The sequence below is a fragment of the Panulirus ornatus genome, chromosome 16, assembly GCF_036320965.1.
Source record: "Panulirus ornatus isolate Po-2019 chromosome 16, ASM3632096v1, whole genome shotgun sequence".
Classification (NCBI taxonomy): Eukaryota; Metazoa; Arthropoda; class Malacostraca; order Decapoda; family Palinuridae; genus Panulirus; species Panulirus ornatus.
Window position 1 is genome coordinate 34,350,829 of NC_092239.1, and position 27,634 is coordinate 34,378,462.

The 27,634-nt window shown below is 37.3% G+C and overlaps 1 protein-coding gene across 2 annotated transcripts; it reads right to left on the reverse strand.

Moving 5' to 3' along the window:
* Window positions 1-27,634, reverse strand: cry (circadian regulator cryptochrome). Of its 2 annotated transcripts, XM_071671550.1 has the most exons (14): window positions 27,512-27,634; window positions 24,439-24,501; window positions 15,815-15,944; window positions 14,686-14,858; window positions 13,206-13,367; window positions 12,366-12,470; window positions 11,415-11,551; window positions 10,218-10,316; window positions 8,588-8,714; window positions 7,426-7,557; window positions 5,949-6,038; window positions 5,155-5,312; window positions 4,206-4,362; window positions 1-2,623 (listed from the first exon to the last, which is right to left on the reverse strand). In XM_071671550.1, the coding sequence occupies exons 3-14, from the start codon at window positions 15,939-15,941 to the stop codon at window positions 2,504-2,506; spliced, it is 1,587 nt and encodes a 528-aa protein (XP_071527651.1). In that variant the 5' UTR covers window positions 15,942-15,944; window positions 24,439-24,501; window positions 27,512-27,634; the 3' UTR covers window positions 1-2,503. The 2 variants fall into 2 exon arrangements, with proteins under 2 accessions (XP_071527651.1, XP_071527652.1); XM_071671551.1 differs by lacking the exons at window positions 24,439-24,501; window positions 27,512-27,634 and adding an exon at window positions 19,646-19,777.

A 27,634-nucleotide genomic window follows, 5' to 3' on the forward strand; every position in this document is an offset into this window, starting at 1 on the left:
TTCACTTGTACTTTGTTTATTCTGGTCATTAAAATTCAATTTTGTATGTATGCAACGATGACTTACCATCCATCATTCTTTATAGGTCATAAATTAACATAACATTTTGTAGAAGTACTAATGTTTAACTGTAAACATAACTCCAGCCTTTATAATAATCAAATCAGTGTAGGAATGAAATAATTAATAATAAAATCCTTCCAAAAAGAAGGCTGGTTCCATCTTTGAAGTAAGCTGATTGTTGACACAACTGAAAATAACACTAAAGCTGATGATGGGGCAATATGACATTACAAATTCATGACAAACATATAAATGAACAATTTACTACATCTCTAACTAGAAATGGTCAGTAAACCCAGCAATACCACCAAATCTGAGAAAAATTCAACGAGTTTATCATGCCATGGACAGAAATTGAAGCCGAGTAAATCTACAATTATACATGTATTCATACCTATACAAGCGGTGATGAGGATGATGTAATGGGTTATATCTGACAAAGAAATGCTCTAATATTGTTAAATAGTACTAAAAATACTGATAGAAGTTTAATAATTAGTTCCTTATACTCTCTATTAAAGTATAAGATTTTTATAATCACTTCCTTATATTCTTTATTAAAGTATAAAAGTCTTTGGAAAATAAATCACCTCTTCAATATCTTTGCTGTGTATACAACCATAACTGCAACATTAAATTTTGCTAATCTAGTTACTTCAGTCATGCATACGTTTGCGCATCTTTGCAGACAATTCTGTTACTTGCCTGAAACCTCCAAAACCAATTCAAGAGCTTTGTATGTATCCTGTTCCCATGAACTTCAGTGAATTATTCTTCAGTATAAAGGGAAATTTCTGTAGAAGTAGGTTCAAGCAGTAATCTTGCTGTGCTCATAAGATGAACAATACATATGATCCTTTCATCATTTACCTAGTCATTACTACAAAAATTCCTTTCCTAATTTCTTTGCTATTGGCTTCAGAGAATTTCTGCATTGCAAACGACTACTGCACATTTCTACAATGCCTAGAAAGCAAATCCTGTAATGCTCATTTACAATGATTTGTTACTAATTTGCTATAATTATATTGTTTTCTTATAAGAATATCACACAAAAAATGTTTTATCACATTAAATCATTCTTTTATCATGCTTGTTTCCTGTTTCCCCTGTTTGAGAGGCAGTATCAGGAACTGGTGAAAAAAGGCTGCATTCGCAGACAGCCTTTCTCTAGCTGTCATGCCATGCACTGGAACCACAGATCCTATCCACAACCAGGACTCATAGGCCTCTCCACAGTTTTTCCCAGCTGCCTCATATGCCCTGGTTCAGTCCACTGACAGCATGTCAAGCCCTGCGTACCAAATCATTCCTATTTACTGTATCCCATGCATGCCTTTCATCCTCCTGTTTGATCTGGCCTTTGGGCATGTACTAGCTAGGCTGTGGAGGAGCTCAAGTGATACAGAAGCCCAGACCTCTCTAGTGGCCACTTCTAACTTAGGGACGGATGAAGTGTCATGGTCTGGTAAGTAGCGTATGAGAGTAGACCAGAGATTCTCAGTAGGATTGAGATCTGAGCTACTGCCTTGCCAGTCACTAAAGTTGGGCACTTCACAATCCTTTAACCACTGGGTAACTCTTTTGGCAGTGTGACACAGGATACTGTCCTGCATAAAAACCTTCGCATGGGCCTTACCAAATGAGTAAGGTAAAACATCACTCATTAGTTCCAAATCATTGTACTGATTCATCATGGCATCTTAAGGAAGAATTATTTGCTCCCCAACACCATGATAACTGAAAACACCCACCTGTTAGTGATGCAAGGACTTTACAGTCTTACTGTATACTGGGGAAGGTGTGGGTCTTAGTGTGACACTGCTTGGATTTTTGGAACCAAATAAATGTTACATTGTTTATCCCATTTTCTTTCTTCAAAATATTATATTACCAGCAAAACTTGAGCATTAAAAATACGTAGCTTGCAGGTTAGAAAATTTCGTGAAAAATTGGAACATTATGGTAAGAAAAATTTTACATGGACAGTTATTTTGTACTTTACTTCATTTATGATTCATAAATATTTATGAATTTATAGGTTTAGGAATATCTTAGGATTTTTTTGAAGGGCCACATACATAAGGATCCTGTTAATGGTCTTGTAGTTACCTTTGTCACCTGAAGAAAATGTTGAAAATTTTTTAGGTGGTAGTTATAACTTGATACTGATTTTCTTACTAACACTGGCAGTTGATCTACCTTACTTTATACATCTAAGTGGAGGTGTTGCTGGGTTCCATCTGCAAGAGGTTATACCACGAGTGAAAAGTTACCTTTGGCAAGGCTGTATCACTGGGAGTAGAGACTCGTCAAAGATCTTATCAATGCAAAGAAGTCTACATTTTCCCTTTCAGTCTTCTGTAGAAAAAAAATTAAAAAGAGTTGTTGAAATTCTTAATGTCTTCCTTATAAGAATATGTTTAAAAGAATATAATTCTTATAACACATTATGGAAGCAAGACTTGGGGAGACGGAGAAAGGTTTTAGTCTCTTCTGAACTGGAAGGACAACAATGTGGGGGCACTGCCTTCAACCTCTGGCTGACATCTTTCATCATCTGTAAAAAGAAACATTTTAGGTAGATGCTTCTTGAGTTTTGAGTTAAATAAAACTTGTGTATTCAACTTGAAGCATCAGTTTTAACCTTGCCTTAAAAAACTGGTATCTCCATAAACTTATTATTTTAACTTATCCAGTGCTTCACTCATTCACTAGGCCCATCACTTACAAGAAACACTGCTTAAGAAGAAAAAATAAAAAAAGAAAATAAAAAAAATTTGCTCTCTATGTAATCTCTCCATTCTAACCTGGCCTTTCAGGTCACCAATGTGTGGTTAGTATTTGTACGTTACAGGGAGAGAGTTTTATACTCATTTTGCTCCATCTCTTCACCAAACATACATACATCATTTCTTTAATCCTATGTATGTATGCACACATCTAAACACCCCAGCCTATGCTAAGAACACATTTATGAGCCAGCCCCAAAGGGAGGATGAACACCTGAGTTGAGTGTAGGCTGAACACCATGCCCAGGATTCAAACCCGCTGGCCTGTCGTGGACTCATGGTCAGCAACACTAGCCACTCTGCCAAGAAGGCCTGTGTGTGTGTGTGATTACTATTAATGAATTTCTTAATCTATATTAATGTACCATGTCTTCACTCCTATACATGTAGACACAAACCCAAGCCTAAGTCAAAACCCATTTGTCAGCCCACTGCCACACCCAGCATTCTAACCCATGTGGTTCCATGGACTTACAGTCAGTAATGCTAGTACCCACATGTACTCTACGAGTAAAGAGTTTTAAACTTGTGCAGCCTTCTTTCTCTATGATTCTGTACAGTCATACGACTCAATATCTGTATGCTGTCTGCATTTACCATGTCTTCATCTATATTATTCATTAGCCACCAATTTTACTATAAGAATACTTTTTGACATCTAAACAAGTGTCTTGCTTAGTTTCATGTAAAGTCCTCTGGTTGATCTATCCCTTTCTCTGAGAAGTGTTTGCTGTTCCAAGGTGGCAAATTTAAGGAGGGTTGCCTTACTCTGTAACTCAGTTTACTTATTTCTGGTGTATAATCATACATTTGTACTGCATGGGAAGGGCTCCGTCTCTTGAACATTCTCTACTACTATCATACATCTATGCTGTCTGCATAAATCACAACTCCAGCTATTTCATTCGATTCATCTTCCCCTCTTACACTATAAAAGTAACTTTACATATTCTCATCAAAATTCTTGCTTGGTTACTCTAACACTACATCGTTCAAAAGAAGGGTTCACTGTCTATGTCATGATGATGATGACTGCAAAGTCTTTCTCAATTACCATCCTGACACTTATTTTCTGCTCAATACTAATCATATGGAGGCCTTCTTTCACTCTGTCCATTCTTTATTTACTTTACATTTGCTTGAGATGAATTTCATAAATCATGTATCAGACCAACTTTGGAGTCTGTTTAGTGTGTGTGTGTGTGTGTGTTTGTGTGTGTGTGTGTGTGTGTGTGTGTGTGTGTGTGTGTGTGTGTGTGTGTGTGAACAGGGCAACTAAATACTCTCCTTTTCATTTGCTGAAGAGTGTATTTTTGACAAATGATGAAAAATGTATTTCTGGACTTTTACCTTACGATTTACTCTTGAAACCTCTTCATGAATAACTATGCGTTGAGGGTAGTCTTGTCCAATAATACATTTGGCCCTCTCCTGCACTTTCAAGGGGGCCTTCCAAGGTTCAAAAATATATTCCTGAGGTAGCCTGGCAACTTCAGGTACATAACGTCTGAAAAAAGAAAGTTTGATGCAGCTTGTCTGAGAAGAAAAGGTAAAATAATTTAATCATATTCAAGTAATTGAATTTACTGGTAATTACAGCCAACTGCCATAAATTTGTTTATGATGGTTGAATACAATAAATTGGAAGAGAAATAATGCATATTTGATGTACAAAAGAGGGATTCAACTTGCAACACAGAATAAAAATGACAGGAACACAATGGTGCTGGTGAAAAATTATGATTGATCTAATGGTGACAAGGGAGGGTAAGAGAAACTAAAAGGTCGAATGGAAGAAGAAAAAAGAGGACTGAAAATTGCAGTAAAGTTGGTCTGAAAGTAATGGGAGGCTTTAAAGTGCATTACTAATATGACTATGCTACCCAAAAAATACCTATTTTCAGGTGTACCAATGGAATCTTAAAAATATACCATGTATAGTCTGTATGCCTCAGATTGAAAACATGCTAGTATAAATTTTATTTTATTTTATTACACTTTGTCACTGTCTCCCGCATCAGTGAGGTAGCACAAGGAAACAGAAGAAAGAATAGCCCAATCCACCCACATACACATGTATATACATACACGTCCACACACGCACATATACATACCTATACATCTCAACGTATACATATATATACACAGACATTTTTATCACAATTTTCTCCCAATACCAGACATTTCATGGTGAACCAAGCTGAGCAGTAGGAAACATTATACTAAATATAGATAGTCAGCCATTTGGTAGTTTTTTGTTTATTTTTATAATAATAAGCTAAAACTGAATGAAATTTACCTAATGTAATCACCAGTTGGCTCAATGGCTCTTCCATAATTGACAGGGCAAATGCATGTAGAACAATCCAATTGCCGCTCAAAAGCAGAAGAGCTCACCCACATCCAGTTTCCTGCTGATACTGACCAATCTGCATCAATCAGGTATTTGTAGAAGACCTATGAAAAAATAGTAAATATATTAAGCACCAAAAGATTACATTAATTTTCATCTTGACTCATTACACAAAACAAGGAACACCATATTAGCAAAATTTTATCAGAGAAAGGCTGTCTTTTATAGCCTTGTTGAATTATGGAAGTGCCTTTTGGCAAAATGGTAGGAGCAATGGATAGAAGTAGGAATGTTAGACAGAAGCTCTAGGTAGAAACATTGTAATATTGTAACATTGAGCAGAAATATTAAGCAGACAATAGGTAGAAGTAGTTGGTAAGAACAATATGTGCAAGCCTCTGAAACAATGTGCTAGAGTAGTTTTCAGCCAATGCCTTGTTAATGGAGAGGCAATAAAGGCTAAGAAGTGGCACTGGAGTTCTATAGTTATGGAGACTCTTTTGCCATGGCCACCATCTTGAGGGAGTTACCAAAGGGAAGAGCTGTCAGTGAGAGAGAGATAGATAGAACAAAGAACTATCTGACTTGTCAAATCAGTGGGTTTTATTATTAGTTTATCTTTGGTGCCTCATTCCCCCAAGGAACTCCACTCCTGAGGGTTGACCATGGCAGAAGTCTCAGGATTGCCCTATCTAAACAAATTGGCACAGCATACAAACAAAGAGGAATGGAATGCTCACTTTCAGTCCAGATTCCCAAGAAATCCATAGGTCTCCTCTTGTCAAGAAACATGCTACTGCAGTTCGGCAAACATGATGGATCCAACCTTCCTAAAATAAGATTTTATGAGCATTTTATGAGTGACAGGACATGTTTGAAAATCTTTATTGCCAACATTATTAGTAACAAATTATGTTATATCCGGAAACCGAAAAAACTGATAATCAAACTTTCCCTAAAAAGATTTCAGTCTGCAAAACAAGTAAAATATGCGTAAAGACTAAAGCTGCCATTTGAAATATTGTTCATTAAAATCTGAATTGCAAAATATGAATCAATGGTATGAATCTGAAAAATAGCTATATCTATTAAACTGCCTAATTCGGTGCACTAATACCAGTGAAACAATGAATAAATGGCTATACTAGTTGGTTAGCCATTTTCAAATTATTTTCATACTGAAGAGGTAAAACAAAATGAAAAATAAACAAGTGGGTAACACAAATAGTACCAGTGATGACTAAAACAATACAGCTGATTTTTTCTGCTGGATATATTTGTCACCAAAAAGATATTTTGTTGAAGATTGCAAGTCCTATCCAAAGGAAAAGGGCTGACTAAAATGCCTCTGTTCTTAAAGTCACTTGAAAAAAATTAGGGCTCATTTTCAGTAATCATGATGAGGGAAGGCATCTGTCTTTCTCTTGTCCTATTACTGCTACAACTTCTTGATGTCCTGAGTGTCTAAACAGGTTTGTTGGTAAGGTATGAATGTAACTGTCTATGCAATTACTGAAGGCATTAGCAAATGTTCCTGTCAGGTTCCTGATGTTTTATGGCAAGGAGCTACAGAGATATGGCCCTATCAAGCCAAAACTGGCCTCTTATAATGTCTACAAACAAACCTATATGGTGCTGGACTGAAACTCACAGATCATGGCTCTAACAAGCCAAAGCTGCCCTCTTATAATGTCTACACTTAACCCTACATAGTGCTGGACTGAAACTCTGAGATACATACTGCCTGTATTTGGATTTCTTGGGTTCTTGAATACTCCCCTCCCTCACTGGGCTATGTCTGGTCGTAAGTTCTCCAGTATCTTGTGTCTGTATATGACTGCGTCCCTACCCCTCCCTTCATTCTGGGAAGCAAAGTCCAAGAAGTCTGAACTATTCTCAGTGTTCTCCAAGATCTACTAAGTGAACTGGCACCAAGCCTTCTTTAAAGCATGCCTTGCTTCATGTATACCTCTGTTTGTATGAGGGGTATTTTACATAAGGGATCTTCCTGTGTTGATGTCATGGGTATAGATGGGGTTCCCCATTAGCAGTTTTACATTACACAATATTGTCAATCAATATAATATATAATGTATGTAAAAAAACGGATTTTACAACTTAAAAATTTTAGTTCATCACTTCTAGGTAAGCCACTGAAGGTGATTCAATCATAAAAATAATCTAATCCTAAAATTTCCATCACACTGGATTACTTACCTTACGAAGCTGTCTCATGCAAGCATCAATAAATGGATATCCAGTCTGTCCTTCTTCCCATGCAGTAAGATGATCTTCATTAGTATACCATGGAATGTCGATGCAGATTGGATTCCCCTTCATCTGGTCATACTGCACACAAAAGAAAAGGATGAGACTGTCATATAGTAAAGGATCCACTGAATAAAATAAGACATTATTCAATACGTAGTAAGTGGTAAGCTGCCATCAACCAGGGATGTTATCAGTACTATATGCCTGGGTATCAGGTAACTGACTTTTCCTTCTGCCTCACCCACAAGTGAACTGCTGGCATAATGTACACAAACACACAAATCTCTCTTTGTTACACATAATACTTGACTCACACAATTCATTTTTCATAACTCTACCAGTTATGAAGAGTTTTGCCATGGCCATCCACTTGAGAGAGTTCACAGAGGGAATAGTTTAAAAGAAAACAAATCTACAGAATGAATACATGTGATTTTGCCAGCAAGCAGTTAAATGTGAGGAAGAAATCTCCTTCAGCAAGACTGTATCCATCCTCGTTTGATGGAAAGGAGAACACTTTCATTCTACAGGGTCATTATTTTCCTGCTCTTGCATGAAGTGTAGCCTCATAGCTGTAATAGCCCTATAATATAGGTCCTCAGGTTGTATAAAAATAATGAGAAATCTATTCAGAGTAGAATCTTCATAGATACATAATCTATCAAGTTTGCTCTTTAATTTTATACTCCAATCAAATAAGTTGGCATTTAACAACCACTTTAAAATATACTTTTTGAGAAGTCTTGCATGCTCATTCACATGTTACTGCTCATGCAAGGGTAATAAACCAGAGATATTGGCCATCATTATATAGCTTGTAAAGAACAGTGAGATTTTCCTGTTCATGTTTAAATCAACTTATAAAAGACTATTTGGCATTGGGAGTGTGCTCCCATCCCCCATGTTAATTAGTTGTTTTGCTATCTTCTGTAATAAGGACAACATGCATTCTACCACAGAACTTGAAGCTTCATAACCAAAAAATGTATCAATTTTCTTTGAAGAATAATCTAAAGTGGTCATGACTGCAGGAGGCCCTGTACTTTTTCATTTGGCTGTACCATGAATGCAACAATACCTAAATTAAACTAGACTTGTCCAAACTTACATTGGGATTATTAGCAGACATGCAGTAAAAGAACTCTCGCCAGATGAGCTGTGCAGTAAGAGAGTGGGATGGGGGTGGTTCTCCTTTGTATAACTTGAAGTATACATTGTGTATATCCCAATAAAATCTGGAAAAATAATAGTGAATTAAAGAGTCCCCTCCATTGAATTCAATTTTGAAGCTACTTTCCTAAACATAAAATCTTTTGTGATGTTAAGACCAGACTTGTAAATAATTCTCTCCATTATGCACACATAGTCGTTCAACTTTACATTACCCTCCAATCAACATTTCAAAAAACTGAAAGAATAATTTCTAATAAAAAAGCAGATTTTGCACTGGCAAAAAATTTCAATAAAGTATGCTAGTTTATCTCCTAATACCAAAGAAATCTTGTTCTAGTAAGTCTAAAGTACTTAAACATATCAAACAACCTTCTAAAGGACAATCCTCAGCTGGTCAATCAAACATAGTTCAGGAAAGTAAACACAATCCCTTTCCGTTACCGCTTACCCCAACTGGACAAAATAAGCATTCACATATCAAAGTTAATCACTTACTGGAAGGATAGATGGGAGGTACAAACATTCTTCAAACCTGCTTTCAAAGCGCAGAAACTATTATTTTTTATCCAATGAATTTTCTGGACTCGGTAACACATGAAGGACAAAGGTTGATGAACAAAAGGTCTCTTCATTAAGATGCTTCCTCACATTAGGGAAAGTCCTTAATATGTCTAAAATTGAGGAACATGATATCTAAGGCCTCATCAATACCAACAAGGTTAGTTCTTTAAAATCTAATGGAAACCCAGAACCTGGGACAGAGGAATTAGTTAGTAAATGCAGAAATATTTCTTTGGCATGGAGTAGTAAGCATGTTGAACAAGCTAAGGAAAGATATGAATGAGGACTATGCAGAGAAGCTTAGAAGTATGAATTACAAATATCGATTGAGATGGGACCCTAAAAGCATGAAGCTCCCTCCTTACATGCACAAATAAATATTTACAAATGTATAATCACACTGACATAAAGTGATCCATATTCTCAAGTTTTTGTTTTACATTACAAACAAGATAATACTCATATACCATTTCATGCAACAGAGTGCTTTCAAAACCCTGCACCAGAGGAAAAATTCTCAAGGTATATCAATGGATTCTCTAAAGCAATTTTGGTGAAAGCCTACATTAATGTGAATGACATAACTGTCAGATGTTTGTTGGTTCATGATCTTTTTCATTTTATGGTATCATTTCTATTCAAAAGCTTCCACTGCTATTTCAGAGGCTTCTTTGGGGATCTTGTACTCGGGTTTACAAGCTTGGCTTTAACTTTGCTCTCTTCCATGTAGATTTAAGAAAAAAAATGAAAATGGCAAAAACAATAAATCCAAAAAACAAAATTCATACGTACAGCTCATAAATGGAGTTAAATAAGGAGGCTGTCCAAAGTAGACCCAGCCACAAACATACGAAGGATGTATACTACTACATGTCTTAGATCTAGTGACCCCTTATTAACAATCAATATCTTCCACAGAATTCCCCATACTAATGAGGCAACCATAAAACTGAGAGACGGCCTTCACGAATGCATTACATATAAAACTAATGGAAAAAACTTACTTTCTTACAGAAAGACAGCCAAACCTCAAGGCTCCAGACATGCTCATTGGTGGGCCTAGAAGATCTGGATTAACTTGATTGGGTAAAATATAGCCATCTCTGCAAAGATACAAAAAAAATTCAATCTTTCATTACACAAACCTTTGATTCAGTCAATAACAAAGAAAACCATGTTCTTATGATTTAGTGCTTTTCAATATGGCTTAATCTTTGTATATGTACATAAGGAATTACTTTTCTGGTGATTACACTGGTTTCTATTATTATACCTAAACTCATTAAAAATTTTGATACTTCTCCACTCGCACTGATTTCACGTGCTGACTGACCATCTCATTCAAATAAAAGAATTACTCTCATTTCAGCATGTATTGGGGGGAAATACGGATATATGGTGTGGGATGTAAGCTGCCAGAAGCAGTGAAGTTTTGATCTAAGGTGTAAAGAAAGTGTAAGAGTAGGAAGAGAGAAGAGTTATTGGTTTCTAGTGAAGGTCTGTCTGTGGCAGGGGTGTGTGATGTCCCCATGGTAATTTAATCTGTTTATGGATGGGGTGGTTAGGGAGGTAAATGCAAGTTTTGGAAAGAGGGGAGACTATGCAGTCTGTTGGGGATGAGAGGGCCTGGGAAGAGAGGCGATTGTTGTTCGTCAATGATACAGTACTGGTGGCTGATTCAAAAAGATTTTGAGTAATTAGGGCCTGAACATGCAGGAGGGGCTGAGGCATGCAAGGAACAGACTGAATTAGAATGATGTATAATGGAGTCGATGTGCTGTCAATGGATTGAACCAGGGCATGTGAACTGTCTGAGGTAAACCATGGAAAGGTCTGTGGGGCCTGGATGTAGATAGGGAGTTGGAAAGATGGACTGGAAAATGCTTTGAAGGCTTGGTGCCTGAACATGCAGGTGGGTAAATGATATGTAAGGGTCACAGTAAATTATAGCAATGTGGTTTACAGGGGATGATGTGCTGTCAATGGGCTGGTCTAGGGCATTTGAAGTGCTTAGGGGAAACTAAGGCAAGGTCTGTCAGGCTTGACTGCAAACAAGAGGCTCATGGCAGCTCGAGAGTGGATGTGAGCAAATAAGGCCATTTCTTCATCCCTCCCTGGTGCTACCTCACTAATACTGATGATGGTGAACATGTTTGGAAAATATGTATCATTAATATTGGTATTATCATGAAAACACTTACTCAAATGCATCCTCCTCTACTCTAAGACGATCTTCAAGATGTGCCAATGCAGCATGCTCACCCCCAACATATACAGGAGACTCCCCACAGTCTTGAGTGTAACCAAGCTCCTCTGGGGTAGGGACATGCGGATACAGCTGAAGAATACCGAAAGAAGTTATTGGAAAGAAGTGAACAATTATCAAATAATCTGTTTCATTCACAATTTCTGAGAAGTATTAATCTTATAATAATCATAAAATGATATACTTTATACTAAACAGAGTATGGACTTAGAGAATGGACAAGAATATTGAAAGAGGTGGCATTTTTGATGTGGAATGAAGTATGGGACCATGTTAAAGGATACAAGAAACTGAATTTTAGGTCAATGTGGGTTAAACTGAAGGCAGACGATAAGAAGTGGATTACTGAGAGTGGTTGGTATCCAAGAAGTGTAAGAAGTGAAGAAGAATGGAAAGGTGAGTGATGACAACAGAAGGTATAATTAGGGTGCATTGGGTCCTAGGTTTATGTGGTAACTGAAAAAACCTTAGATAGTGTGCTGAAAGAGGAATGATGATTTGATTAAAGAAAAATTGCATGCAAGCTATACATGGGTGAAAGAAGCTGAAGGTCAACATGCATTAATGGATACTGTGCTAAATGAAAGACAAGCAGAGGAAAAGCTGTACAAAATGAAACATATGATGACAGGGGTGGCAGGTGGAATGTCTTAATATTTCTTGGTGGAAGAGAGACTGAAATGGGAAAGGGATGGTGTCCTGCAGAGCAACTACTTCTATGAGAGGAGGAAAGTTCATGAAAAATTTTATCGTCTACATATATCAGACAGTCTCCTTAATCAAACAGTCTACATAATCATCAATTTCAAAAAGTTTGGAAAATAAAAGTTTCATTATCATACAACAACCACAATATGGGCATTATCATAAAGTAATTAATCCTTACCTTCAATTTTTTTGCAAGTTCATCTGATATTTCTCCAAACATAATATTGTCCCACTCAGGATTGGGACATGGTCGAGGTGGTGGTCCCAAAGCTTGTGCTACTTGCTGGAGTATCAGGGAACTAATTAATAATATTACATTCTGAAGTATTTGACAGTGTCTGTTCAAAAAACATGTGCATACTCCCGACATATTATGCACACAAATACTGGTGCATGAATGGAATGAGCTATGAAATGTAGACAATGGGTAGAAATGTTGAAGTTATTACAATTAAGAATTCAAGAGATGGGACTCGCACAAGTGTAGAACTCTCTCCTATAAAGTACAATTTGGTAATTACATATGCACAAATAAATCAAAATGTTTATACGTCTTCCTCGTGCTGCAAAAATAGGTAATCATAAACATTCACACTTACAAGTTGAGTGTAATTACCAATCTGAACAGTACATGGAGGTTAATATTAGGTCATCATTTACTGCACTCTTCCATAATGGGCAAATTTATGGACCCCTGCCTGTCACAGCAGTTCAACAATCTTAACCCCTGAACTCCTCAAGACATAAATTTACACAAGGCAACTGACTCTTCTAAATGTACGTAAACACAATGAGTTTTGGGCTGCAAGCTGGTCCTGGGTGGTTGCCAAGTTGGCAATACACAATACTATCTCCCCAAGGCCAGTCACCCTCCAGCCATACCAAAGATAAATTCCAGTGAGGATGTTGAGTGACTTTGCTAGATGTATAGGATTAGCATTCTTTCTCCCATCCCTAGGAAAAAATATCTAAAGAAAATTCTGGAAAAATATACTTAATGAAATACAAAGTGCCTTACCAGGAACATTTCATATGTCAGAGGCGGCTGGCCACCATTACTCTCTATAATCTCAAATGGATTCCACAGTGTATGTGAGATCCTTTCCACCAACTCAATTCCAAGTTCCTTGCACAGATGATGTACTGCATTATCACGTTTGTTCCAGATTGCTTCACAGTCCTAAAATATACCTTTCATATTATTTATCTGTAAAAAACCAATTTAATAAAAGACAGCAAAATATAACAAATTAAACCCTTAATTGTTTTGAATGTTGAGGTAACCTATCAGGTTCACAGTTAAGTCTGGTAAACTGAAAGGCCCCAGAAATGAAAACTGAGATCGAACAGAAACAGTCAAGTAAAGATAAAAACTTCTCTGAGAATCAGCGTGGTCCTATCTCTAACAAGGATACCACCACAATAAAATTTCCAAAACCTGGAGTTTTCATATGCTACTGTTGCTCTCACTAAAGCCTGGCAAATATTTTGAAAAACAGTTATAAAAGACAACTATGAATCTTTTATCTTTTCCAGATCTATTGCTACTTGCTTCCTCTATTCTTTCTATACCTCCTATCTTCCACTTTTTCTTGCATGATCACTTCAATTTTGCTCCCCCTCGTAACAAATATGAACATATCTATCTTAACTTGCCTAAAGAATTTTAATGAATCTTCAAAATATTGCTAACATCTTCCACTGGTGATGCCTTTCTAAAGATATTGACATCAGTCTTCATTTCCCAATCTCCTTCACTCTAAATCTGGACAGTGTTACTTTGCCATACCAGGGTATGTTATAATTCCTCAATATGTTCCAGCTATCTTTCATTGGTAGTTCATTGTAAAATCACCACAATATTTCTTGCTTGTTCCTCTGAAACCTTATAGTCCATAGCATTGTTCATGTCACTGTAACATCCTATTATTCTTAATAAAGTAATGCGGCTTAGCTTTGATCTTAGTGATTCTTTGCTGCATTTCTTACTATATATATATATATATATATATATATATATTCCACCTTTTACCAGTCTCTTCAGATAATTCTTTTTTTTTTCTTGAACTTAGTTTCATAAAAAATTATTTGACAGAAGCCTGATGCTAAATATTCCAAAGTGATCATCCAAACAAAACTGTATCTGTACAATCAACTTGATACCGTCAATCCTATTAGCTTCAATACTTATAAAAACGTACTCAGTTCTGTTCTTACTAACTACAAAGCTGATGGAAAAGGTAGGTATTATGCTAGCTTTCTCAAATCATTATCACTGTAATAAAATATGATGCTAGTCCACAAAGGGATCTCCTTACACTGCTGAGCTCATAAATTTTTATCACAATTGAAATATAACCAGTGACTTAAAACACACTTGGGGATATTCCTTAACACCTACATTTAATAAAAATCATACATACATGGTATACATAGATAAATGAGCATCTGGACAAAAAAAAAAAGCTAATACAGAAACAAATTCTGACTTTAATTACCTGTTCAAAAGTAATGCAATTAATTCCTGCTTCCTTGTGCAGAATCTTAATGATTTCTGTTGGCTCTCCCTTCAAAACAAATAGCTGAGAACCAAGTTCACGGAAGTGGGAGTCCAAGTCATTCAAAGCTTCAGTTAAATAGTAGAGTCGATTGTATCCAGTTATTTTTGTACCTGTTTACAACAAAGACATACCACAGAGTGACTAATTTTAATCTACTTTTGTAAAACATAACCTTTTATCAAAATACACACCGTTAACCATACAAAATAATATAATGCATCATATTTAAATCTTTGCCTTTTGTGTAAGCTGACTGCTTTATGACTCTTATGGTACTCTTTTCAAATCACTAAATTCACAATTATCATGCATGCTCCTCATACATAACCCTAATGGCAAAATCTCATCAGAGGTACTTATGCATAAGTATTCAGGTGATCCCCAAGTTCTCGCTCTCTTCTGCCCATCAGGAGGAGGAGGAACAGTAATCATGTAGTGCTTGACACAAAATAAATGTTTAACAAGATTTTAGGGATAAAGAGCAACATATGTAGGGGATGAGGGATATTAACAAGGAAGAAGTGAGCACAATAATAATGCTCTAAATTGGAGTGGTTTGTGAGATGGTGAAGAGTGAAGCTGAAATTGCTGCAGAGTGGATCTGGTCAGTACCATAAGTGGGCAAAGTGGCAGTGTGCAAAATGACTGGACATGGGCAGTAATTATTTTACTGTATGAAAGTAAAGGAGGAGTAAGTAATTATAAGAACTACAGATGGAAAAGCTTAGTATATGCCATGACAGGGAATGATTCTGTTAAAAAAATAATGGTGAAAGAGGTAAAGCAAATAAGGCCCCTTACCAGTAATCCACATCCCCTACACACATATAGGTTATCTTCATGAGGTTTCGGTGTCAGTCACAACAGTAGGCAACATAATTAAACTTATTATACATAGTGAAAGCCTGAGTGGTTCTCATCCAATACAAAATAAAAAGTTCATGTAAACTTAAATTTACAAAGTATCCCTTCCTCTGTTTTCTCATAAATTTTGCTACATGCAAGGATTTACCAATTTACTGCAATTTCATCAATAAGAATAATAAAACTTCATCAACTTTCAGACCTGCTGTTTCTCCGTCATGGATGAATACAGCATAAAACTTCTCAGCATCCTTAATAGATTCCAACAAGGCAGGGTTATCATGTATACGCAACCCATGTCGGAACCAGTGGACGGATACCTTAGGCATTTTCTGAAATACAGTGAGCGAAATGTTAAATCTTTTTGTAATGCAATACAAAGTTTGCTATATCTCTGCATATAGGTTACCAAATATCTAAAACATCAAATACAAAAATCAGAAATACCAAACAATCTCTCTTTGTTATTGGAATGTTGAAAAAAATTGCCTGCAATAATCCTTTACTGTATATGCAATATATGAAATTATGCATAATCTCCATCTTTGTCACTGATAGCTATTTTTCTCCATTAAACTGTAAACTGCATTTATCTATTCAGTAAACCTATAATCTGGTAATGTTGGTAAAACGCACTTCTGGCAATATGACATCCCAAAGGTGTTGCTGCCCCAATCTTCGGAAGACTGTTGTGGAGCTGAACACTCATATCCCTCATTGGGCAAATGGTGATGGAAATAATTTACTGCTGAACTCTCATATCTCTCATTGGGCAAATGGTGATGGAAATAATTTACTGTATTGCTTCCATTTCCAAGCTGGGAAAATGACATGATAGCATAGCCCATTTGGAGGATGAAATGCTATCATCTTGATGGTCTTTGAGAACAAAAGTAGCTCCAGGAAATACTCTTGGCAGATGGTGGCTTTTAGTGGAAAGTAGGTGAGATGTTTAATGGGTCTAGTTGATTTTTTCTTTTTGGACATGATTCACCAACTATTATCAAACATTTTCCATATTCTTCAAAGCCTTCCTCACTATCATCACCACAAAAAAATAACCAAATAAAATTCTGCCAGTTTGTTTGTAATCATGACTACAGAACATTAACTTAGTATAACAAAGTCAGTGATGGTTCTACGTCACCCATAAACTACAATTTTTCCATTGCTAATCACATGAAAAAACTGGTAATCGTATAGGAAATTAAATTCAAAGGTAAATATCCTACATGCACAAAAAATTCATGCCACTCATAATTCTTGATCTTGAAAAAATCATATGTCAATTACCAATACTGGAATATCATTCACAGAATATAAGACAGTATAATACTGTTTGGATAAAAATACTGTGTAAAAATTACTCGCCCAAAAGTGCTTATCCCATGCATTCAGCACAATGAACGTGCACCAATTCCTAAAGATCACCTAATAAGAAAAGCAAATATTAAGCATAAATATAAACCATTATCATCCTCTTACAGTTGTAGCAGTGTTGCTGAACTGGTGACATAGTGTACTTGCTTTTCTTGTTCAACTTGAGAAAAGTATACTACAGCATGATGTAGTACATTTGACAATCCAGACACTGGATTACATGACAAACATAACAAAACTAGACAATGAATACCCTGAACTATTACCTGCATTTTCGTCATTTTTCTCAAAATAGATTTTTGAAAAATCTCAGCAGAGATTGTACTTCTAATGCTAATACTCTGGGGTTGATCTGTGATTCTGAGACCTTTTAACTCTGAAATTACGATCTAAATTGATTACATTTAATATACTTCAAATACTGTTGGCCGCTTCTTGAACAACAGTCGTTCACTATAATCAATTACGTGGCCAATTAACTTTTATAACAGGTAACGATATAAATAGCAAGTGGGCAACAGTGAATATACACAACGTTAGTTAATCATCGGGTGTATAAAGGTTATCATATCAAGACTCAATTACTAGACATCATCACCTCGTTAACAAGCTACAACGTCCAAAAAGGTCCTGCCAACCCTTGAACAGGAAGGCATGACCCTCGTGAAAGATGATTTGGCATTAAATGATCAGGTAACACAGGTGGTGGCGACAGCTGAGCCTGCCTGGCTCTCACTTTGTCCCTGATCAAAAGCCTCCTCGAAAATCAAAATATGAATAAAAGAAAAATTTGGATGCAAAACTCTTACTTTATCAGCAACGGGAGTTGGATCGTTCCCATACATAAAATTCAAGTTTACAAATGACTGGTTCAACATCTAATTCTAAGTACTTTTATTTCCAGACTCATTATTGGAATTTTACATTTTGATTTCAAATTAAAAAAAAAGACTCCATTATGGTATGGTACAAGTGTCTCAATCCTCCAAAAAAAGCATGAGGAAAAATAAAAAAGATGGGTATCAAAAGTGTACAATAACTATTCCTGTATTAAACAGATACAAATGAATAATTAGACCTTATTTGCATTTTACCCACCTACACACAAAGTTTGGAAGGACATATTCCGTATGGAATCGTTAACTATAACTCTCAGCCTTGTTCACAATATTTGAACTCAATTACCAGATATATGAATAAAGACATACAACTAGTCTAGTTTGTATGCAATGGGTGGAAAAATGATGTAAGACCTCCATACATTATCCCGAGGCACGAAACTGCTGCCCTCTAAATTAAACCATTTATATTTTCACATTTCCAAAGGCCGAGCGAGATTGACAAGGCTGGAAAGCAAGGAAGACGGACAGTCTTGCCTGACTCCTCCCTCAGAAGTGGCTAAGCTCAGTGGCCAATGACAACCAACCTCTGCTAAACTTCGGTCTTAAACCTGATTAAGCTCAAGCGATCATTAAAAGATTTCTCCTTTCGGGTGACTTTTACTGCAAGCTTTGTGCCACGAAACTTTCAGTGTAACGAGCCAGTTCAACGGTGAGAAAAGGGAACCCTTATTTCGTCTTTTTTAATACAGGTAGTAGAAGAAAACCACTATATTTCAAATATAATCAAAACAGTCGTTAAGCTTGTTAACCTAATCGTCAGTGATACACAATACCATCTGATCTAAGAGAATATTTGGCTGTCTCAAATAGTCCCACGATGGAACTTGGTTTAATAGTTCATCATTATCTGTGAGGAAGCTGCTGAACTGATATACTTGACCGCTCTAATTCTATACAAATAACGTGTAGGTGTTCATCACAAATTATTCCACCGATTTTCCAAGTTTTCGTATCTATTTGCATGGACACCCCTGAGGAAACTCGAGCAGTTATTAAGTGTGGTGCTTCACCCTTAACTTGTACTGGTTCCCCGCGATCTATCACAAGAAGGATGAACATCTGCCATGGGTTGCGCTCTGCCCCTGCCAGAGATCGAGCCAATACTACTGCATCATCAGCAAGAAGGAAACATACGAAGGAAAGAAACTATGGCCCATAGGTATGTAGGGCAACGTCTAAACAATGATATGAATAAATCAAATATGGGTAGGCCTATGCGACACAAGAATGGCAGAAAGAATATATTATGATAATACTGAGGTAATCTTATCTAGGCCTTGATGTGCGATGAGAAGAGGCAAGGGTGAATGACACAAAGAGTGGGTACAGAGTTAATATTTGACGTTGCATGTGGCTACAATATACTTAACCTTGACAATGGCTGTCAAAACTCACCGTGAACGTCAAAGACACTTCACGTCACACAGTTATTACGTACAAGTACTTTTAAAATACCGAGACGCCTTCTGCTGACACTTTGAAGTCCAACTAAACTGCCACAAACTAACGGTAAATAATGGTAATAATAATCATAATCATAATAATAACAATTACGCCACAGACAGCTACGAGAAGTTATTTGGTTGAATGTTTTGGTAAAGCTCTATGCCTCTCTTCTTACACTGGCACTGAGGCAATATCCGACAGCTAAAAAATCATAGTATAACATCTTCAGGGGTTAAGGATAACCCTAAGACGAAATCCTCTCCCACTACGCATGCCACCCTTGTTTGCACGGGAATAATACCTACATGTATGAATTTTCCGGAGGAAGAGCAGAGAGATGGCGAACCTGTCTTCTATAGTGCGTCAATGGCAACTGGCCAGAGTCTGATCAAGGCTCAAAGCCCTCCTCCTCCTCCTCCTCGCTCGAATATTTCACCTGCGCTCCTTGCCAGCGTGCGCACATTTATTGATCTCATATCCCTCTGTCAAATACGAATTATACACAGACAACTTTCCCAGGAGGAACATAATCTACACGTTATCAAACATATTTCTTCCCGTTTATTTTCTTAAAACTAGCCGTAAGGCAGATGTAAAATATTTCTTTGACACGTTGCGATGCTTGTAGGTAAACCGTGGATTTGCAAATATCAGTTCCTTGAGCACAGAGATATGATCCTTGGATACGATAACTTTGGACTTTAGTAAATTTTTGGGGCAAGCTGAATCCGTTATATATATATATATATATATATATATATATATATATATATATATATATATATATATATATATATTTCATTAGAAAATCATCTAAAAAAAAATTCCGGCTGAAACAAAAGCAAACAAGGACAATGTGCACAAAATTGAATTAAACCTGTACGAGCTAGTGTGAATTAAGGGCGATGCCCTTTCATTCAATGAAACCCAGTATCTTTCCGCTGATAAAGGTATACCATCATGGCTTCTTGAGTCTTCCTGGTCAGCTTGGATGATCATAGTAAAATTATTTCAAGGGATCCGTTTCTGTTGAGTACAGCATTATCAGAGGTTGTTTATATATGTGGAAGGTTGCAAAGCTGTATACGTATACGTTGTATACATATCAAACATGTTTAAGATGAAATATGTAGGGCTCTGATTGTTACATCATGATTTTTCAAAATTTTCTCAAAAACATGTCCTTATAATATTCAACATCGGGAAAGATGTCATAAATGGCCACATCAGTGCTTGTTCCCCGCTGGCGGGTGCATTTGATTCTTTTAATTCTTTGCCTCTCCTTCTTTCCCTTTTAAAAGGTATTGGATTGCCTGCTAATAAATGCTGGTGACTTTCGAATCGTTGCTTTAAGGTCACAGCACGGAAATCCTCCTTTTGAATACATGGTTCAGAATTTAAACTATAATCGTGCCCGACATTCGCCTAAGCCATTTAGACTACGTAAGACATGGGAATGCATATCCAAGAAGGATAAACACGCTAAGAACCAGTAGCTGCTGTCATTTAGCAGTATTCCTTACAGTGGCTGGTTGCTTGCCCTTCACCATGGTCAAGACGATTACAGAACATTAAACACAGTATACAAGTCATAAAAAGACTTCCATCATACATAATAGATAAGAAAGTCTCCTTTACTAAATCGGCAACGACAAATGTGGTTTGTAATCATATGACTGCAGACAACCCATGAGTTTGCTTGAATACGACTTAACTCCTGTTTACGGTGAATTAAATCGTCGTACTCGCAGGGTTAAGTCGTCGTACCTCACACACACTGCAACCAGAAGACAGACCTCAGTATTAACCAGAAATAAACTACGTTCTACAACACAAGAATCTTACGCCTAACAAGCCTTTGTTAGCTTTTGTGTTTAGCTGTAAGGAAACAACGGGAGAGCCACATTACCAGAAGACCTGATGGTATATGACGAGGTTATCTGCTGGAGGACAGTGACAATATCCTATATTCTTAAAGTATACAGATGGAGCCAGGATAGTAAAGTAGAGGGCTCCTTGCCAATCATCACTAAAGACAAAGACTTAGTCAAGCAGATGTCTTGCATAAAAATAATCAGGACATTAAAATGTGAACGGGTGGCAACTATGGTGACTAGACAGTGGTAATATTTCAGAACATTTGGCCACTAAGAACAATCCAATATTCTATTGCCTTAAGCACGACGTTACGACGCTTGGGTATGGTGGCCTTGCACTGAACCTGCCCTAGCTTCCTGAACTCCTTATATTAAAAAAAAAGTCTAAAATTGTTACAAGTCAAATGACAAAGTATATCTTTCCTAGCTCCTTACAAATTGCCAAGATACGGTCTCAACTCGCTGCTGCTAGCAAAATGGCTGAAAGATGCCCATGAAGGAATGATTATCACCGCTGGTGGCTTCGTCGAAGTAATCATATAACCAAACGTCATATCTAAGTGCAACAGGTGACAGATTCATGAGCGCAACATGACCGAACTTGGAATGTAATATCTTAAGACGCAAATGTCACTTCCTGAACCACATTACCAGGATTTTGCATGAACTGTTTCTGGATTCACGACGCAAACTGAATCACGATTTTTCCTTTCCAATTATGGTAATACGGGTTGAAAAGTCTAGGTCATGGCTCTACGTCTCTTAGAACTGCACACGTGGATGTTGACGACTTCCCCAGAGGGGCTCCAGAGAATATATATGTACAAAGCACGTTCATGTACAAAGCACACAATTTAATCCCTTGAGGAAGATGGTTCGATCCTTAAGCATGACGGCACGATCCATGAGCACGACGATACAACCCTTGGGGTGTATAAGTCATTTATACACTTCAGCACCTTACCACCATGCTCAGACGTCACACAGTCGTGCTTGCGGGATCATACAGTCATGCTCAAAAGGTTAAATTCATTCTACGAAAGAGCACAACTGCACTGCTGCCTATCACATAAAACATCTTTCACTGTAAAATTTCGTTCGCAAAGGGTAACAACGTAAGAACGATGGAGAAGTACTGGCACAGAGCGTAGTGAATCAAAACATGTTATCGAAAAGAATCAAAAATTAATATTGGACCCACGAACTGCAAGGTTGGGATGATGATGCGTTTAAGTCTTCGAGGAAAAAAATATCCTCGCTTGGCTTCTTTTAGATTACTTATTACATAAAACCTCGAGCACAGACATGTTGCGCTGTAATCACGTCAGAGTCGTTCAAAAATCTACGGAGAACCTTTTGGCTAAATAGTAAGGTTGGTGAGCGAGTGGGTGAGTGGGCAGCCGTTGCCATGGCTTCGAAGCCTCGTTGTTATCCCCCTTCCACCACCTTTTAACACATTTACGATCGCTGGTGCAAAAAACGAAAGTCCACTGGTATATTAACCAATGTAAATGTGATAACAGTAAATAATATGCTTAGTAAATAGCGTTTCTTATTTTTCTCTTCACGTCTGGAATCCTCGTATCATGGCAATGTCCCCCATTGAGCAATGAGCTCACAGATAATCTTCTAGGTATAAAATTCTAATTAGGCCAATTATATATACCTGATCAAGTGAGGGGGTGGCCGAACACCCAACAACGTTTGTCATACACTATTTTTAAGGCAACACCCTACGTGTTAAGTACACTGTACAGTGATCTTTAATTTTTTCTCATTTGTTTAACGACTAATTATAAACTTTACTTGTGCTTACGTGTTTATAATAATAATAGCAATAAACGGTTTACTTAATCTATGCAGCTATTAAGCTGAAAATACAGTCGAGCACGCCCATGAACATTCCCCTTCTCTGGCTCCAATGTTGAGCTAACTCTCAATTTCCTTTTCCTACAGCCACGACTTGAGAAGAGCGATATAGAGAGCCTTGATCTCGGGATCCTATATTCAACAGCGCATTCTTATTCGAATTCACGAATGTATCACTCACAGGCTTAAACGAAATCCAAGACTTTCTCTCTCACTTTCTTCTGAAACATGAACACTTAAGCTACGACCCTCAAGCACTACGATACGACCTTTGAGCACGACGATACGACCCTTGAACACGACGATATGACCCTTGATCATGACGGCACGACCTTCGGGCATAAAGGTTTGGCCTTAGGACTGGGTTAATGGCCATGCCATTATACCAGTGGGGACGTGGTTATGTTCAAGAATTGCAATGCCATACTGCTGAGCTCAAGGGTCGTACTGTCGAGCTCAAGGATTGCGATGAAAGGGTCAAACTTACGACAATGACATTTAGACTGACACTAGTTGCTACGCTTAATTATGCAAACACTGTTTGCATGTTACCAAGCAGCTTTCATTACAATGGCATACCACACCATCAGACAACTAAATATCAAATACATTTTTTCCTCTTATCAAGCAGGGAAAATTTTAGATGCGATGAGATGAAAAACAGACGTGACATTCGCATCATGCGGGTTCTCAAATGATCATGAGAGAGAGAAAGAGAGAGAGAGAGAGAGAGAGAGAGAGAGAGAGAGAGAGAGAGAGAGAGAGAGAGAGAGAGAGAGAGAGAGAGAGAGAGTTTCCACAGCCAACGCCGACATACGATAATTAATCTCACTGGTCCATCATCAAAGGAATCGTCACTTCATCGAAATTAAGCACATTCGCTCCTCTGTACCTTTCCACATCATATAGAAAAGGAAATATACCTACAGATATAACATCTAGATGCATCAGATATCCATACCTTTCTTAAACATCAATCGATCGTATTCCAACATGGCTATATGCTGAACGCTTTTTCGTCCAATGAGTTGAATGTGAGATACGGAACTTTTCTATCTATAAGCAAAATACTTCAATCAATATACAAAGTATAGCAATTTAGTGACTCCCTTCCATAGCTTTATCTACAATACAGATACAAGAAATTAATCTTAGACTAAGTATGCTGGCAAATACAAACCACCTCATTTGTGGTGTGAAAATCATTTGTCAATGGCTCAATGTTTAGATGTATAGAGGCATCTATATTGAACATAGGTGTATATGAAGACAGGTTGTGACTACACATGCACAACCACAATTAAGATCTCCAACTACCCATGATAGTGGTAGACATTTAATGTTCTACTTACCCTTAAAGGAGAGAAAAAACTGCTTTGTACTCCAGGCCAGATCTTCCCACTAATGAACGTGACCTGCAAAAAGGATGAGGTCAATTAGTTACCTGACGGATGATTCTATGGGGAAACTAGTCGAGAGGTATTAAAAATTCAAGGGAAAGAGGTCACGCATTAAAGTGTTTTGTTTGTCTATAGAGAAGCGAGCAGCATCCTAGCGAAGAAAAATGTTTACATCTTTATTTTTTTTTTTTTTTTGGGGGAGGTTACAAAGTAGAAATTAGAGAAAAATTCGTAAACATCAACATCCCCCCGGAGTTTTCACCAGCTTCAAATGCAGCTACATAAACTCGTATGGTGGACATCAATGATAACCCTGAAGTAAAAGTTAACAACACCAAGAAGACATCATTAACACCTGAGGCATCATAAACTCCTAGAAGGGGACATCACTAACCAACTGTAGCACAGATCAATAACCCCAAGAAATGAGCATCAGTAACCTCCTGAAGCATCAATAATCCCCAAGAACTGGACATCAATAACCTCAATAAGTGGACATGATCAACACACTAAAGCAAGCATCAATAACCCTAAGAAGACCTCAGTAATCCCCTGAAATACGCAAGCATCAGGATCCCTTTACAGAACTCGTTAATACCCAGGTCCTCGTCTCTCCTGGGTGCAGGCGCATGAGCGCCTGGGGGAAAGCATCATGCACAGGCAACTCTGGCAGTGAAGGTCAAGCAGGCAGGCAGGCAAGCACCCACGTGAGGGGACTGGCACGTGTTGGTCCAGCGAGCTAACTCATGCTCCCGCTGAACCCGACCTTGACAACCCTCCTCTCTGCTTGGTTCATTCACTTACTGGCAGATGGATAAACTTCAGTAGAATTGGGGAATGATCACGTTTACGACGGTGAGGACTCATTTCTGGCGTAATGACCCCCTTGAACACGACGGTACGATCGTTGAGCAAGACGATACGACCCGTGAGCACGACCCCTGAGTATGATGACCTGACCTTAGACCCAACCAATGTAGTAATCTCAAGAGTTTATGGATCATCTTTAAAAAGCTTGATTTCAAAAATGAAAAGACTTGCATGAGATGTTCCATATATGAAAACCTTGAGTGACACACACACACACACACACACACACACACAGAGGAAACAGCAAAACATATATGGAGTTAGAAATAACTTTCGAAAGAATGGCAAGCGAGGGCCACATCCGCAACTACAACTACATTTTGCTAAAATGAACAGGATATCATATACGTGTTTCTGGAACTAGGTATTTCACATACACTTACCATCTTTACTTCAAATTATCCTCCTCCCAACGAATTCTTTAAACTTACTTAACAGTTAAGGAAGAACACATTTCTTTAACAACTAAATTCAATATCAGTTCCTTTTAAGGCTCAATCTCTGCCCCAGTTAACTTTACAGCTCCTTTTCTTAAAATCAGTTGGTGTACCTCCATCAATTTTTCGTTTTGTACTTGTTCACTGTTTCCTGTGTTAGTGAGGCAACAGCTAGAATAGGCATAGAAAAGAACTCATTCGTTTATTTCCATTCTGTAGGTGTTGTATGAAAAACAATGAAACCACAGCATTATTAGCTTGTTTCATTTCTCACAAAAAAGTTTATTTCACACATCAGAAACTGCTGTATCTATCAAAAGTGAGTCATTCTAGCTGTTAATGAAAACAGGCTATTACTCTAGCTTTTGTTGTAAATGAGAAGTAGCATCTAAATCAATTATCTTTTTTCATTTTTCCCCTAAACTGGAATCATACAGGGACCACATCTATTGCTGATCAGTATTAAGTTTACCTAAAAAATTCAAAGTAAATCCAAGCATATCTGTGGTCACAATCAAAACATGAAGTGCATAAGGTTCACCTAACAAACTGTATATTGAGATAGAAATCTCTTAACTTTGGCACAGACCTCAGCTAACACCTGCAAACTTTCATAAAGTTAAGAAAAGCATTCACATCCACCAGCTGCCTTGCCAAACTTTTATTAAGATAAAAAAAAGCATTTGCATTCACTAGTTGCCAGACTTTTCTTTTCATGTCCACTGTTTTGTTAACCAAATCACCAGAAAGTCCTTCAAAATCAAGGATTGAATCATCAAGTCTTTTTCATTTCAAAATATGGCCTCTGTAGATAAACTTTAGCTGCCAGAAATTTACCAGTTTGAAAAATGCCAAAAAGGTGTAGGAAGAACCCAAGCTCATACACTCCTAGGATTCTTATACCACCATTAACTACTCCAAGGATTCTAATACCATCATTACCTACAAAGTCCCATTACCTACAAAGTCTTGAAACACCAGTAAATAAGAAAGTTTTGTCTCTCAACAGGAAAGAGCAGTGCAGCAAGCTAAAGAAAAGTATAATGTCCTACTTTAGTAGCTTTGCTATCAACAAATTTTGCTTTACAATTCATGTGTAGTGTTTGAATTACTTCAACCAACAGATAGCACACAGCAAATGTTCCATGCAATCCCAGCAGTAAAGGAATTTTATATTGACGTGTTTCAACTACCATTTCGGCAATTGGGTGAGGCATTTTATAGGTTCTATTAATATCTTACAAGTGTATCATTAACTCACATATATTCATTAAGTCAACATCTCCCCTAATATCCATAACCCATATTATCTTCTTTCCTGTTGTTCAATAAGATATAATACTCCAAATCATGCCCACAACTTTTATATCATTATCTATACACTATATAAACACTAGAGCACCAAATTACGCAGTATTAAAAGCTAATCCTGATGCGGAATTCAACTTGTCTTTAACCTTAGTTACTTTAAATGGCTCGTAATGAAATATTTTTGTCAAGAAACATCCCCAGCGTCATGCATTCATGTTCACATTCATGACAATAGGCCCCATGAGTATGTATATAACTTCTTCCTTGTACCGTACACACAGGTAGTTACGTAAATGGTCGTTTAACCCGTCGTGAAGACTCGTAGATACACTCCTCTAACCAGAATCCTATAAATAAGTAAGATATAATTGCCGGTAATTATCAAAAAGGGATTAACACTATCTTACCTTACTTTAGAAGTCTTGCTTGAGGTCTACTCTCTGCTTGTGAGGGAAATTTTGCCATAATCATCAGGTATGATCAGCTGACCCTGAGTCCCTTGTTTACGTTCCGTCTGTCGCTTTGCACGT